Source organism: Solenopsis invicta, chromosome 5, assembly GCF_016802725.1.
Source record: "Solenopsis invicta isolate M01_SB chromosome 5, UNIL_Sinv_3.0, whole genome shotgun sequence".
Taxonomy (NCBI): domain Eukaryota; kingdom Metazoa; phylum Arthropoda; class Insecta; order Hymenoptera; family Formicidae; genus Solenopsis; species Solenopsis invicta.
In genome coordinates, this window is record NC_052668.1 from 27242393 (window position 1) to 27259603 (window position 17211).

General features: G+C 34.4%; 2 protein-coding genes across 7 annotated transcripts in view; one reads left to right on the top strand and one right to left on the bottom strand.

The window, feature by feature from the left end:
* LOC113004787 overlaps nucleotides 1-17211 on the bottom strand; it is a 204049-nt gene that overhangs the window by 34538 nt on the left and 152300 nt on the right. For 3 of the 6 annotated variants that reach the window (XR_005574759.1, XR_005574758.1, XR_005574757.1), the window contains one exon: nucleotides 5431-5667. The exons of the other annotated variants lie outside the window; for them this stretch is intronic. The gene's annotated coding sequence lies outside the window, so the exon portion shown is untranslated. The remainder of the gene's footprint in view (nucleotides 1-5430; nucleotides 5668-17211) is intronic. 6 annotated transcript variants of the gene reach the window in all.
* The window catches only part of LOC105208141 (nesprin-1), a 135614-nt gene continuing 134150 nt past the window's right edge, over nucleotides 15748-17211 (top strand). Inside the window, 1 exon segment of the mRNA XM_039449107.1 lies at nucleotides 15748-16931. Within this exon segment, the coding sequence (XP_039305041.1) occupies nucleotides 16202-16931 (730 nt within the window). The 5' untranslated portion in view covers nucleotides 15748-16201.

The following is a 17211-nucleotide window of genomic DNA, read 5'->3' on the forward strand; positions in this document are numbered from 1 at the left end:
TTTTGTATTTGTTTTCTTGCTAAAAAATTCTTGCGACTAATTTTTTTGATAATTAAAAAAAAACGTGCAACGTCATAGAAAATACTTTATTTAAATTAGCGTATAATGTAAATTCGGGAAAATTTTATACAAATTTGATTCGTATTTGAAGCAAAGATATCCAATTTGATTCGATTCGACGTGAATATTTCAGATCTGAATCAACAAAAGCTTGATTCACATCTCTAAATTGATACAAAAAATTTGTCATATTTGACAAAGTTGAAAGTAAAATTACATATTAATTAAAATAATTCTTAACAGGTTCGTTTCTTTTATCAAAAAATTTCGGATTACTAGTTTCATCCAAGAGCTTAATAGAAAGATGAACCTCTGCAACAATCTAATACGTGCAAAGTCAAGTTTAACGAATCGACTCGAGACGTTCCACTCAAAATCAAACGCAACGAATAAATCTCGTACGCAAATTGAAGTTGAATCATTGCTCGGTCAACGGTACGTTGAATCTGCGTTCGTAGCGTGATCGCCGATAATATCGCGGGGTTGATAGATGAGGGTGAGTGCCAATAATAATTGCTGACCGGCAAGCCTACGCGGACGATTCTGTCAGCGACATCCATTCCGAACTATTTCTGATCATCAATTCAGCAGAGAGATCTTATTTTTGGACGCAGCATCTGAGGTCCAGGATCCAGCGTGCCGTTAACATTCGACTGGTCCGTTGATCCGTCCTCGCACTAAATTTTCCAGCGATCTGGATTGAGCTCCATCTGGCATTCGCTCTGCTCTTGCGCGAGCGAAATCAAATTTTAAATAGCGAGCGAAGAGTCGTTTTTATCGCGATTCTAACGTTCATAATTCTGATTAACAAGGTTTCAATCAATTGAGAATTATTTGCAAATTTGCGATTTTAAGCTTTCTTCGAAGCTTACATTTGAAGGTATATTTTTTCATTTATCACATTTTTCGAAGTTAATGCTTTTAGAAGATTCTCCAATCTTTTCATATAGTATTATATAAGAACTGATTAAATGTTGAGAATTTACGATTAATAAATAGATATTCCTGAACTTTCTTAAAATTTTTATAATATATAGTTTCTTTTAAAATACGACTTTTTAAAGTAGCATTGAGATTCTTATGGGAAAAAGAATTTTAAGTAATTTAATATAAACAAAATATAAAAATTTTAAGAAGCTGCATTCAAGAATGAATGAAGTTACTTTGAAATGCATTTTAGAATAAAAAAAAATTAAGTTTTACCATATCATTTTCGTGTAAGATTGTGAAATGAATTATACAATTCTCTTTAAATATAACATTATACTGATGAAAATATAGCAATAATGTTTTGTTATTGCATTTAAATTATTATTGTAAATAATTCTTTTTCGATTTTTTTCACATTAATATTTTTTAACATAAATTATAAAGAAAACATTTTGAAATAATAAATTATCGTTTCTATTGTTCAAATTTTGTTCATTACCACTTTGAAGATGACAATGCCGAAAGCTCCATGCAATAAGAGTTACAGGATAAAGAAAAAGTATCAAACTGATGAAATATTTCGAAATCAAGACACTTGAGAAAAGAATATCTCTCATGTATAAAAATTATAGAATTTTAATAAATGCATTAAATGACGATATTCATTTTGAGCGCAAGCATGAAGAAGCTCTCAAAGTCAATTTTAAAATTTCAAGTAAAAACCTTCTGTTTTTTTATTCAATACTTTGGTAGCTGATATCAAAATCTTTTCAAAACACTATAATGAAATTTTTTTTAATTAAGTTTTGAGATATGTGTTGATGAACTTCAAATACTGCAGATATCTAAGCAAAGAAGTTAATACTGCAGGAGTAATGAACCGTAGAGTCTGTATGCATATCTCTGCTGATATAGTGTAAATCCGATCACAAGAGGTGTAAATTCGACCGAGCTACCTCCATGTAATTAATACACTTTGGATAATGCTAATATCGGCAGTACCTGAACTTTGTTGTCTCGTATCTCGGAAATTTTCTTTCTAGTCGGTTCTTTATGATTGAAGATCGTGGGCTATCATGAATTTTGACCTTACGATTACTTATTGGTAAGTTGGATGTGGTGTCGTCATCTCTATTTAATGCTGTTACATGTTTCATGGTGACTGTCTTGGCCTTTACCTTTGTATTCTCAGTGGTTTGCCAACGTCTTTCAAGAGATCTTGAAAATTATTTAACTAAAAAAATTGAAAAAAAATTTCATTGTGTTTTGAAAAAATCTCAATATCAGCTGCATAAATATCAAATGAAAAAAAGGCGGTTTCTATTTAAAATTGACTTTGAGAGCTCCTACATATTAAGGTTAAATGGATATCGCCTTTTGATGCATTTATTTAAACCCTATAATTTTAGTATAAAACATTTTTTCAGAACCCTTAATTTTGGGTAAAAAAAAAGTCGTGTGTGACTCTCCTTCATTTTTTAAGCTTTAAGCAGAACTTCCTTAATTGTTACTATAATGTTCTATTAATTCTTTTGCTAATATACTCTACCCTGTATAAAAAAAACCTGATAGAAAATAAAAGAAATAGATTTAAATTTTATTAAAATTTTATTTAATTTTATAATAACATTTTATTGCAATTATTAATAATTATTAAATTAATTTTATATTAAAACTTTATTGAAATTTTATTTAATTTTATAATAAAATTTTATTGCAATTACTAATAATTATTAAATTAATTTTGTATTAAAACTTTATTGAAATTTTATTTAATTTTATAATAAAATCGTTTCAATCAGACTCAAACATTTGAGCTATTAAAGAGAAATTATCAATTTCTATTATTTTTTAACAATATCTCACTTAAACATTTAAATACTCTTTTGAACTACGTGTACGTTTTTTTATATAATTTCGAATTATGAACCTAAATGTATCAATCTAAAAATTACTTTGATTTGTTTAATATGTACATAAAGAAAAGAATGCGATGGAATACCTTTTGTTTTTCTTTTTAAATAACTCACAGTCAGTAGACATAAGGCGAGATAATTCTAACAATATTATTAAAGTTTTGCCAATCATATAAAAGTTCTTCGGGTACTTAGAACAAATGTATTTTCAATTTACAATTTAACGAAGAGGAAAAAAAATTCGTCGCATACTATCATGGAAGAAGTACAGCTCGAGTGTCACAATGAAAAGAACGTCTTGACAGATTCTCACAAACTTTCAGAAAAAAAAACGACATAAATTATTGTCAAATTACAAACTAGCACTGCTGATTTCGTAACGAGTCTCAGTCAATGGAAACATCGTTTGAGTCAAGTCTGTCGTACTTAAAATTTTGGTTTATGCTGATTGCCTCATTGAAACATACCTAGTTGGAAGTAACTCTTACGCCCGGTTTTTCATTATTCGGTTAACTTGTGGTTAAACTTAACCTGATGTTTTAACCAATGAGTTTCGCTTATGGCATCATCACGGGTGAAGCTCATTGGATAAAACATCAGATTAAATTTAATCATAAGTTAACCGGATAATGAAAAACCGAAGCCTAAAACCAGCGGATCGCTAGGTGGGATAGTGACGCCTTTCAAGATTTATCTGCGCGATCGACTGTAATATCAACAATAAACTTGCGTTTGTCATGCGATTGTACGTTCCGCGCTCCACGTGTGCGGTCAAACCGGCGCGGCGCGGCGCGACCGCGATAGACGATTACAGCTGTTAATATCCGTGTCAGTTTCCGAAATACCCGGCGCAGTCATTGCGAATATACCTGCCGACTTGTCGGCTGCGTGTATAAACGCCGCGATGATCGAAAATAGAAATAGCGCTATACTTAGCCGTCCTATAGTCCGGTATCTGGTTAAAAAGCTTGAAAACTTCTACGTCTACGCGCGCGTACGGGGCACACAGACTTCCTCTTTCGATTTTACGGCCCGTAAAATGGCTCGGCGAAACAATGGAGAAAGAGAGGAGGCCGAGAAATACCTTTCGTCGCTGGTGCGTGCGTCGTTGGAGCTGTAAGAGACGTCGGAACGATTTGCCACTCGAGAACCATTTGGCATTGTTATTCGACCCAATATGTTAGATATAAAATAACGTTTTCGCGAAAGAAGACCCGTTCTCCTTTTTCTAAATTCGTAACAACGTACGAAAGAAATGTGCGAATGCATTTTAAATACGGCAAATGCGATAATTGCAATCAAGAAGGGAGTGACGCATTCGATGCGCCTGGCGAAATTAAGTAGACGCCGAAATTGAATAGATATAGAGCGTCGTCTCCAGGTGCCAAGATCTCTGGTATCAACGAACTCTACGGCCGAAATCTGTCGAAATGCTTCTTGGTATACCTTGGAAGCTGCAAAGCGCCTGTTTGCACACGTTTATTATTACATCTGTCAGATATTTTCGAAATTTTCATACGTTGCACGTTCGGTGTTCATTATTCTTCAGATAATATTATCTAGATGATTATAAAGTACGGAAAAGTGGCATTATCTCACCTTTGCCTTGATTATTGAAATGCATATCTTTATTTTAAATGAATAAAGTATCATCTTGTTTAAATTATCCAAGTTGATGTGAACAACAATAAGCTTGAAGTATTGTCCTTAGCTTCAACCTCCAAGAATATTGTGATATTTTACAAATATACGCACGATATCACGATATTGTGCGAATGTTCGTACGATATCTAGAATATTCTAGAATATTCGTACGATATCTTGTGCTGTTAGGGACGTTACCATTCGTTCTCACAGGAGAATTTTTTGAAGTGATAACAATAGATTGCACAGATCAGAAAATAGTAGCGCAATGTAAAAGTTGCCTTAAAATAAATACATGTAGCTCGGAAACTTTTCAAGGAACTTGGTCATTAATGTGAGTTTTATACATACATATCTTCTGTACTTTTCAACTTTGACTTTTATTTGCGCATTAATCCAGATTGAAAGAGGAACATTTTTTAAAATAAAATTGAATTATTTAAAGCTCTTGTTTAAAAAAAAACAAAATAAAGATTTATAAATAAAAATATGTATATATTGTTTTTGTATCCTAAATTGTTTTGCTCAACAGCAAAATTATTTAAAAATTATCTAGATAAGATGGTAGATAATTTTGTCTTTTACCTGAATAAAGTTAAAATTAAATTTATCTTGTCTAAGAGATATTTCCGTGCAACTTATCTTTGAATAATAATTTTGAGTTATCTGTAAGCGCAATACGTTTAACGCTAGCGATAATGGAAATTCGTAGTTTTATCGGATTGGCGCGCCATGAATTTCTGTTTATTATATATCGCCCCTTTTATTCGTTCTCTCGCGTGTTCGCATTCTCTCTGACATTTTGATAATTATACGCGGATACCTTCTTTTCGCATTAGTGTGCAGGAGTTCATAGGTACGTACGTACGACGGTACTCACCTATTTCGAGAAACTTTTGGCCGTGCGCCATGTAGAATAGCCGACGCTATTATGCGACCCAGAGTTCACTTAGTGCCTTAAAGTTCAACCGTGGACTTTTGTTTTCTTGAAAACGTTTACTGTCAATCAAACGTTAGATTGCGTCCCATTCCATATTGCTCGTATCCAATGGAACGATATTCCGCGACTTTTTGTCACATGCGGCAAGCAACTGAAACTTGATTGACGAGTACACATCTGAAACAGTCCATTAATAATTACCTATTTTTAAATTTTTTAAATTTTTTAAAATTCAAATCGATTAACATTGAGATTATTTTGGTTTATAAAATTGACGCGTAAATAAGAAAAGCAAATGTAATACTTTCATTCACTATAAATGTCACGTCTAGATAGGATTGGCAATACGCAAACGTCAGCGACTGCTCCAACTGAAAATGCGTGATCAACACGAATTTGTATTTAGAGCTGGGACGAAGATATCCAACACGATTCTAATGTTAACGGCTCACATATAGACGAAGGACTAACTTTGATTTTTGTACAAAAAAAAGTAAAGTTATTATTTCATTCTAGTAAAAATCCTATTTTCTTTATTTGATATTTAAATATTTAAAAAGTTAAATAAAATGGCATCGCTTTTCAAATCGTCTTAGCAGTCAAAATGACGTCAAATGATGTTTCAGTAATGTCTTATTGACGTTAGAAATGTCATTGAGACGTTATTTGACGTAATTTTGCTAAGTGAGATGTTTTCAAAACGTGTAATCACTGTATTTTGAAAATAACGCAATCGATAATTTGCAATTTTATACACTTTTTCTAGACATTAAGAATTAATCTTCGACGTAAGACTTTTTTTTCTTTATGTTTTTCTTTCGCAGTCAAAAGGCGCTCAAGATTTATGATGAAAGAATTATGGTGAAAAACTGCTATGTTGACTTCGACCGGCTGCCGTTTTGTTCAAGAAATATTTTGAAACAGCTACGTCAAAAGTTAGATTTATGTTTCAACTTCGTAAAGCTTGTGCCACGTTTTGCTTTCTGACGAGTCCTACAGGAGCAGCAGTGATCACCGTAAAGGTCGTTTCTCAAAATATAATTTAAAATTATTTAAATGCGCAGTTTTACATGTAATCATATTTTTGTCTATCTGACGTTTAAATTTTATTAAAAAGTAAAATAAAATTGCGCATTTAAATAATCTTAAATTATATTTTTAAAAACGACGTTTACGGTGACCACTGCTGCTCCCGTAGAGCTCGTCAGAAAGCAAAATGTGACACAAGCTTTTCAAAGTTGAAACATAAATCTAACTTTTGACGTAGCTGTTTCAAAATTTTACTTTTTAATAAAATTTAAATGTCAGATAGAAAAAAAATGATCTTTATAATGAAATAAACACGTCTTCCCTGTTCTTTTACGTTTTTCCACAAAAGTTTACAAAGTTGGGCCTTGTTTTAATCCGTTTAGGTGTATAGTCATAGCTAACTTGTACGGATACAGGATATGGAAATTTATTGTATTTTATGTTACAAGTTTAATAAATATTATAATTCTTTTTTAGAGAAAAATTATTCAAGAAATATAAAAATCCTTGTCAGCGATGCATTTCTATGAAAAATGTGCTTTTGATTTGTCAATCAGCTTGTGAGGCATAAAATAAGACTTACAACATCTTGCGTTGGGACAATTTTGTTTCGCAACTGTATATAAAATTATCTTTGTTTGTCCAATCTTATTTCGTTACAAGTTTATCATCTTTTAAATATTTTCCGACTCAAATCAAAATAAGTAAAGATATAGATTAAGAGAGTAAAATCGCCGCTTTGTTGCAATTTTATTTAAAATACGTCTTTTAATCTGATTTCCTTGATAACAGGTCAGTGAATTTATTTTTAGTTTGAAGATACACGTTTGCTTTTGATGGAAATGTATTACCGGCAAGGGTTTCCATTTCCAATCAAAATTTTCCTAAAAAGATTATAACATTCGGTAAATTTGTAGCCTAAAACGAATCCCTAATATTCTGTGTCCGGGCAATTAGTACGTTCGGTGACGGTATGTACTCTCTCAACTGGCGTTCAGGTCCAACTGAACTGCTCTCTTTATCGTAGCGATGCTAGCCTATAAGCGAGGCGAAGAGGCGAGCAGTTGAAGCGGTGCGAGATGTCGCAACAGCATCCGTCGAGACCACCCGGAGGAGGTCATGTGCCTCCGGGTGGCTGGTCAGGACGATCTAACATGCCGAGGGCTCCGAGTCCCTTCAGGCCCGCTTCACCGTACTCGCCGTCGTCGTCACCGCATCCGCAAGGACGGATCCATCGCGGCCCTCCGACTCCGGTCCATCCAATGTCACCGCTCGTCTACCCCGGAATAATGATGCATCCGATGAGCCCGGTGCCGATAGGCATGCCAATCTCACCCGGGATGTCACCTGTCTTCGGCTGCCCGACCTCCGGTTACATCCAGTGTCCGAGGCCACGGTGGCCTTCGCCGATTCCTACGACTAGTCAAGCTCCAAGGCCGTTCATACCGACGCAGGTATGTGTGCTTGTACTGTGAAGGATAACAGATCGATGGTAATGTGTCGCCGATGTATGTCCACGTCGTGTGTCGCAGTACTTGTCGGCTTGTTTAGACTCGATGATTTAATATTCAATTTAACACAAATAAGTTATTATGCTAATGCAAAGGGTGCTTCTAGATTTGGTCGCCTAAATCGTACCGCATCAATATATTTTATATTTTTACTTTAAATAATTGTAACTTAATGATGAATAAAAATGAAATAAATGAGAAATAAGCAATGCTTATCGATAAAAATGTAATGCGTACATTTTGTTTTGCAAATGCTAACAACTTTAACTTTAAAAAATTAAGTAAAAAACTGATGTTTAGACTTTGATGACTTTTTGATGAATTTAACTGATAATGTAATCACGCAATATTCTTTATATTATGTTTCTATGTTTTTATAAAAGAAAGTTTATTGTAGATTATTTTATATTCATTGTATACATATTGCAATTATTATAAAGATTAAATTAATAAAATTTTATTATTATAAATAATATTAACGTAAGATTTAAAAATAATAACAATAAATGTAATAATTTAGTAAAATGTAAACAAAAATGTCAATTGCAAAAATAAATTTAAGCTTTAGTTTTATTTCGACATTTTTACCTTATTATTATTGTTATTTATTTATTATTAAATATTTGATTCTTTTTTCGATAAATTATTAATAAAGTAAATAAATTAATGACTTCTTATATTTTTAATTCAAAAATTTCAATTATATTTAATTATATTTAATTAATTTTTAATATTTACAAATCAGTATCAAATAGGAAACATAATACAAAATAACTTTTCCCAGACCACAAAAAGTTTAAAATCAAATTATAAGACTATTTTTGGAAAAAATAGTTTTGCTTGTAAGACTTCTTTTGGACGTCTATGATTCAATTTGCGATTTTGTGTTGTCTTAAGTCGTACGTATCCTTTTGTAATTTAATTCTTAAAAAAATTTAGTAAATTTAAATTTCAGCAAAATATTATTTTTATTTTAATATATGTATTACAATAATTATCTAAAGAGCACAATATGTTTGTTTTAATGATGATAATATTTTAATTTTTTAATAACAATAATAAAAATTTTAATTCTCGATTTGAAAGATATTATTATTTTTTCAACTTGTGAAAATTATTATTCAATAATGAGAATATATTTTTCTCGATGAAAATTATATTAAATTTCTTCATGTAAGCAAATCACGTCTGTTTAAAGCTATATAATCTCATTTCAATATTTATTATTTTGAAAATAAAGATATTCTCAAAACAAAAATGTTTTGTATATGCAATAATAGGAAGAAACGCAAGATATCAGGGTTAAAAAGGTGATTTTCTTCCCAACTTGCAGAGTTCTTTTAGCAGCGAGTCGGCATCACCGGTACCATGCGCGCCGCCGGAGTATCTGATAGCACCCTACAGAGCCGGGGATTACGAGTACATTGGGGTGCCCTTGGATCATACGCAGACGGACGAGGAAAGCAGCGGTCCCAGCACAGCCGAGATCATCGCCAGTCAGAGTCAAGATTACGTGGACGAAAAGCTCGCCGAGTACCAAGCTACCATCCAGCAGTTGCAGGGTGAGTTTTACGAAGCCTAAGGGATCGATTCGTTTCGCGATGGAAATCGTATCGGTCACGTTACGCGGCGGCCCAATGGACTATCATTAAACCCTCACACATTCTCCTATAAAACCCTTAATTATAGCCTATCTCCCGATTCAAATCACGAAGCGTTGTTGTTGCGCACGCAAATTCCAGCCATGGGGATATAAGGGTGAGATTGTGTACCGTGTCTGTATGCATATCATAAGGAAACCGTAAAATCCTCGTCGATTTTCACTAGGGAAACACCATTAGGAACTTATTCCTTCCGTAATTCTCTTGCGTTTCATCGATGAATCTAATGGTACTTCGCGGAAATCGGTACATTAAATTCTACGGGAATGAAATGTGGTTCTCGGTATTTTGAAAATAATAAAATAATCAGAAATAAGAAGAAATTAAAGTCGTCTTGACTCAAATTATCTATTTCCAATATATTTTTGTGAAATAAAAATTGTAGAAATTTTGTTTTTAAAAAACTGTACACCGAAAGAAATATTTTGATATTGAGTAAATATGTTCATTTTATCATTTCTTATACTTAAATAAATGTTAGCAAACATAATTTTTTATTGAAATTTACAAAATATTGTTTTCTTTAATAAAAATCAAAAAAATGATTTTTATAAAATAAATATATTAACCGATAACAAAATGTTTTTCAAATGTTTTTCAAGTCTCGCTAGGCATTTTCGGAAATAAAGTACATAGAGGATTTAAAAATGGGGTTTACAGAACGAGATTCGTTGCAAAAAGATGTAAAAGGAGGACGCATCGTTATTGCGGATAAGCTCATACTCGCAATGTGATCGCAATTCGTCTGCGCTTCTTGCGCAACGGGCCGCGACGTGCGTCTCGCACATGCTCGTCGAATCGAACTGTAGTGCAAGGGAAAATAGGATAGAATCCGCGGAGACGTGAACGAGTTATAAATAGACGTGACGAACACCTGCCGCGCCGTTCGCAATCGTTACGTTAGCTTTTCCTGTCAGAGACACCTCGCTGTCGGACCCGCCGAATGAATCACCTGACCGATAGATTGATAACGCGATGTTTAAAGACCATCCTCGATTTGTACAAAATGTCCTAGAAATCGTTCACCGACTTGATCGATTCAAACATATTGATCGTCGAATTTCTTTGAAAAAACATTTAAAGATTTGCGGGATGGACTAAAGAGTAAAGTAAAAGCAATTTGTGACTATAAATAAATGGTAAAAGAATTATGGCTAGAAGCTTCGTTTTTATAATTATTATTGCTGTAATGTTAGTAATAATCTTGTGTTTATACTTCTAGCAACTATGAAAAAGTTCTACTATAAATTGTAATAACTTCAAACATTTATACAATAAAATATCAAGATATGGATGGTAAAAATAAAACAAACATTCTTTTGTAATAAATGCAATCACAATTATAGTGAATGCAATTATTTTTTAAACATTCGTGCACTATTTGCGCACTATTAATAGTAACTTTTAGCTAGTATACTGTATAGTCAAAACGTTTTCAACAAAAAGAATTTTTTTTTTAAAACAGTTGTTTTTTATATGATGTTACAAGTCATTTATATGATATTATAAATCATGTTTTATATGAAGTTATAAGATAACGAGGATGTTTCATGTATTTAAAGTGCTATTTAAATTCTCGGCTATCAAGTTTCAAAATTTTGACGGGATGATGTCAATTGGAATTTGGATATTAATAGATCGTAACACGCTCATTAAAATTTGTAGTGCGTGCTTGCGTATGTTTCACGCGCACTTAATAAATCTCGCGACTTGTGCGTATGCGTGCGAGTGCGTACATACGTGTGACCGAATCAGGGATATAAATGTATACGGAATTGACATCTCGCCGACTAATTAAATCCAATGCCAGGTACTCGATTTCCAAGTTGACGATCGCGTGCCCGATTAAGATGCGGGATGCTCCGTAATTGCCGGGGACCGCTTTGCCGCAGATTGCAACATGTCAGAACGTTGCTCGCGCGAATGAAGCCGATGAGTAGTTCGTGACATTAATGATCGTGTTAAGGAAATCGCATTATCATTATAACGATTATTAACAAGAAAAGATTATTTGCTAGAAGCGACTACGAACGATTGCACGATAATTTTCTCGATTTGCGAAATGATCAAATGATCAATAACGATCGCGCTGATATGCACTTGGTTGCCTTGCTACGTTATAATTACGCGCGTGACGTAATTAGATTTATTTCCATGTTTACATTACACATATTAATAAGGTATAAGCTCGTCGATAAAAAAAGAATTATGCATAAATCTATCGAAATTTGCATTATATATTATATAATTTTGTCAAAAGAAATCGAACAATCTTTTTAGAATAATTTTAAAGGGTGAAGTATTTAACTTCAAACACGTTTTCTCCTAAAAATAACTCTCAAGACTTAAACTAATAAAAAATTTGAATAAAGTTCCGAAAAAGTGAATCCTCTGATTTGGTTGCAAATTGGTATACTATTGCATTTTGGTGCGCTGATTACAAATACGATAGTAAAAATCACCGACAAAGTCATTTTCAAGGTAAAAAATTAAAGTAAAAACTAGATTTTTTAAATGCTTTTACATATATCTCGGAAAATATTAATTTTTTAGAAAAAAATGTCAAATAAAAAATAAAACTCTTGAAATTGTCTACAATAAAGTTTCTATGCATAATTTTTGTAATTGCAATAGTATACGGGTAATCATACGTTTTAAATAGCGCATGCTCGTAATGTGCGAAATAAAGGGTATAAGCTCATTGATAAAAAAAAACTATGCATAAATCTATCGAAATTTGCATTATATATTATATAATTTCGTCAAAATTTGTTCTGTTATATTAATTATATATATTCTAGAAAAAAAATAAAATAAAAATCTAAAAAACAAAAAATACTGCGAAATTGACGAGTCGTAGAGTCCATAGACATGTAATAACTACATACACGCATACACATACGCACACGCACACGTACACGCGCACGCACACGCACACGCGCACGCACACGCACACGCACACGCACACGCACACGCACACGCACACGCACACGCACACGTACACGCACACGCACACGCACACGCGCACGCACACGGAGAGGGAGGTGCAAGGGGGTGGGCTTACGGCGCATCCCGTCGGTAGAGGACCACGCTTTACAACCTATCTACGACGGAGGGGTATCTTTCATATTAACTCGTTTTTTGCGAGAACTATTGGTTCTGTTCAAAAAATGTACAATATATCAATGATGTATTATTTCAAGCGCTATAACTTTTATTCGAAACATTTTTTTGTTAAATTAATATTTAACAAAATAATAATAAAAAAACAATATTTTTCAAGTTTTATTAATTTTTTACCTTGAAGATGACCTTGTCAGTGATTTTTATTATCATATTCGTAATCAGCGCACCAAAATACAGTAGTATACCAATTTGCAACCAAATCAGAGGATTTACTTTTTCGGAACTGCACCCAAAAGTTTTGTTTTTAAGTAAATATATTTATTTTAGTATTATTTTTTTTAGTATTATTTTTTTTCCATGATATTTAGAGAAATATTTTTCATAAATTTATAAGAAAATCAATTATTTTATATTTGTGAATATTTATTTAAATATAGAAAATAAATACTAAAATAAATATATTTACTTAGAGGAAAGTCGTGAGATACGTATTTCATATAATTCGCGTTGAATTCTAAAAGCAACCCTAAAAATTATTTCATTACAGTCTATTTACACAGTCTACATGGATAGTTACTGGTTATTAATGGTCTCTCTTCTGCGTTTTTATAAAAGTTGAATTTCAGTTTTTCAGATAACAATGATTTTTACAGGTGTATACTTTCTATGTAATTTTAAGAAATACGTTAATGTTTTAACTTTAGTTTAACTTGGAAGCCTTAAATGTATCTTTCAAATAACGTAATTGAATTTAATGTATACCGTAATGTGCGTATAAAATCGGCATATAAAGTTATATTGGGAGGAGTCGTGAGACGCAAATGTGAGCTACTCGCATTACGAGTGTAAGGCCGCTCTTACGACTTTACAACCTCATAGTGGTTACATAATGCTTACTAGTAGCAAAGAATTATTTTAAAACATTATTTTTTAAATCAAAGAAGTTATTAAAAAAATTTTTTTCAAATAAAATTTATTTGGTTAAATGTTCATAAAATCTTATTTAGTGTCACTTATTAGTGTGTAAGGTCTACAAAGGATCATTAATTTGTGATTTTTTTATAATTAAAAATATCTTTTAAGATATTAGTTGTTAGTATTCCACGATTCTGCTATCTTAAAAACGCATTCTTTTTTCCCTCTTCAGTAAATTGCGTTCGTTTTATAAACGCAATGAACGTCTACCTCTATACTGTAATTGGTAGAACTCTGGCTACCAAATTGTTGATAAAAATTGTGTTGCATTAATACTGAGTTATTTAAAAAAAATAGCATTCCACCATCCTTTTTCATTCTCTAATATCAAAATAATTTTTATTTTTTTATTTTAGTGTACAATTTCTTAATATTATAATTTTTATTTTATAAAAAAATATTGGAAATAGATAATTTAAGATTTAAGACAATTTTAATCTTATTTTTGGTTTTGTCGATTTTATTTCAATTTTTGGATCCTGCTGAGATTTACAAATTATCTAGGTGCATGACTTCGAGTATATGCTTTATCTCTTAAGATCTTTAATCTTCTTTATTGCGTCGTCAACGTCAAACGGTCTTAGACTACTCTAATTTTGTCTCAGACGCCGATATTTATTTCACCGTACCTTAGTAAGGATTAATAATTGAGACTCTAAAGAAAACAATTAAAGCCTTTAATGCTATCATCGCCGTTTCTTTCTCGTAGTAATTTTTTTAACTCAACTTTGTTTAGTCTAGAATCTTGAATTTTTGAAAGATAATCTTACATGACAAGAAATTTCTTGTCACAAATAAATACATTTTCTTGAATTATAATTGATTAACACAAAGAAATAATTACTTGTAATAATTTTTTTCTTAATCAAGATAATATTTCATTAGAATAGAAATTATTATTGTTACATTTTTATGAAAATATTTTTTGCCCTGTACAAAAACTTTAAAATACAGTCACAAAACTCATTGTCCAAATATAGAATATGGATATTTATTTTATTCTGCAAAGTTATTAAATATTATAATTTTTTAGGAAAAATAATTCGACTAAAAGTGAAAAGTCTTGACTAGTAACACATTTCTAAAAGTGTATTCTTTATTTGAAGCACAAAATAAATTTTCCATATTTTGTGTATTCGGATAAAATAGTTTCATAACTATATAAGATAATCTAGCGTAATTGATAATATTGTTTTGCTACAATTTCATCATATCTTTTATACACACTATGGACTTAAGTAAAAACGGATAAAAACGGAGATAAAATCGAATCGACGTTTTGTTGCAATTTTGTTTAAATCTTTCAATCTGATTTTGGTAATAACAGATCAGTGAATCTTTTCAGTTTGGACACAATAAGTCTGCTTTTGGTAGAAATGTATCACTGGCAAAAATTTTCACTTCTAATTAAATAAAGAATAAAAAAAAAAAGATTATGTTCAGTGAATTTGTAATATAAAATAAACTCTCAATCTCCTGTGTCAGACAATTAGTTCCACGATTGTTCGTCTTATTCAACGAAAGACTTCTACTACGTAGCTTGCATATCAATTTCTTATTCTCCGTGCTAAATCAAATCACACATGCCACAACACAGTCTTGTTTCATAATCATTGATTAATTCGAGTCCGAAGTATCCCCTCGTGAGAGAGGCAGCAGCTGAAGTTAACGGTTGACCTGCCGGCTGATACTGCAGGTAGATCGCGCAGGCCAAGGGCCTGAAAGGAGGCAGGATAAGGAGGCTAATCGAACGGGAAAAGTAAAAGGGTTCCCGGACACACAAACGACGGCGAGCTCCTCCTTGGAGGGGGTCCGTGATCGAGTTCGCCTTCGGTACCGGCGTTGCTCGTTGTCCCGTGTCGCGCCGCGTCGCGTCATCATCGCGGGCAAGTGGGAATGGCGGCGGTACGAGGTGGAGGAGACCGAACCGAAGGAGGAGGTCTCGACAGGCCGGTAGTATCGAACCGGCGCCCGTCGCGCACGGCCATATCGTATACATTCCGTATTCGTACATTCCATGCGCGCGCCACCGACGCGAGCTTTACGTGGGTGCGCACTCCGCTGTCATGGGTGCTGATAGAAAATCAGGCCGAAATATACTCGCAGACAGGGTTGCAGTTTGCCGATACGACAGTTAGGACGACCACGGCACGTTTGTAACTACTCGCACACTCTTTGAAACGGAGCAGGTGACGCGAATGCGGCATATGCAACCCAGTGTATGGGGTGTGGTGTCGGGAGAACAGGTGTTGGCCTAGCAGAGTTCTCGGCTGTAAAGTTAGGACGGGGGTTGGAGGGAAGAGGGAGGACGCGCCGGGCTGACGTGCGGACTCGATGAGCGAGACGTGCTGGCTGATGATTTCCCGGGTGAGAACGATGAAGTAAAAGGACGTACGGCTCCCTTCGAGTATGTCGCGGACGACACCATCCGGTGGCAGTCCGACTCCGCCGAGGGTGGACAGCCCCGGCGGTGGCGGCGCCGACGGTGGCGGCAGCCCGAGAACGCCACGTGGTAGCCGGCTGCGGGACCGGGTGAGCTTTTTCGAACAGGTCTGGTCGGCTGGACGTAGTCCCAGCGCTGAGGATCTCCTGGAAGACTCGGACGCGCGCCGGTTGTCTTTCCGGTCGCCGACGCACCGGCGATCGTCTTCCAGGGCGAGCGATTCCTCGTTCGAGGAGAGCTTCGAGCGATTGGTGGAGGAGGGTGAGCTGAACGGCGCCAAGGTCGTCAAGTTTGAGAAAATTACCGTGAGAAAGAGCGTACGTGCGATCAGTTCGGGTAGCACGAGTAACGGCGACACCGCGGCCCTTCAGCACCGTGCCTTGACGGAGGCGAGCAGGACTCCCAGCGAGGAGCACATCCTCGAGGATTCGGCCTATCAGAGTCACAGTCACGGCGTGCAGAGTCACGGCAGCAAATCTAGTTCGGTCACTTCCTTCACGAGGTTCCCCTCGGAAGAGAGTCTGTCGCAGAGGAGATCCAGTAGTCCTCGAATTCAGCAGCTGGGTAGCCCGGACGAACGACCGCCCTCGGAGTGGTACGCCGAATATCGCAGTCAGAGCTTCCAGAATGTCGCTTCCAGAATCGACTACGTGCGCAGCAGGAGCGAGTACGACGCGCATATCGCCGAGATCAAAGGTACAGGTGTCAATTGACCTGAGAATCAAGAATTTCTGGGCTGTTGTCGATTCTCTTGTCGTACTACGTCATCTCGATACTTCCGATGATCATGCCGGCCGGCGAGACTCGCTCGCGACAGGGAATTCTTGCGGACTCGAGTAACTAGTATTCGCGATTAAATACTTAGGGTTGTGGTTGTCGATACGCTGAGAAAAAGTTACATACTTGATTAAGTTTCTTCAGTTTGTGTATTTATAAATTTAAATGAAATATACAAATAGCGCGCAAATTGCTATTA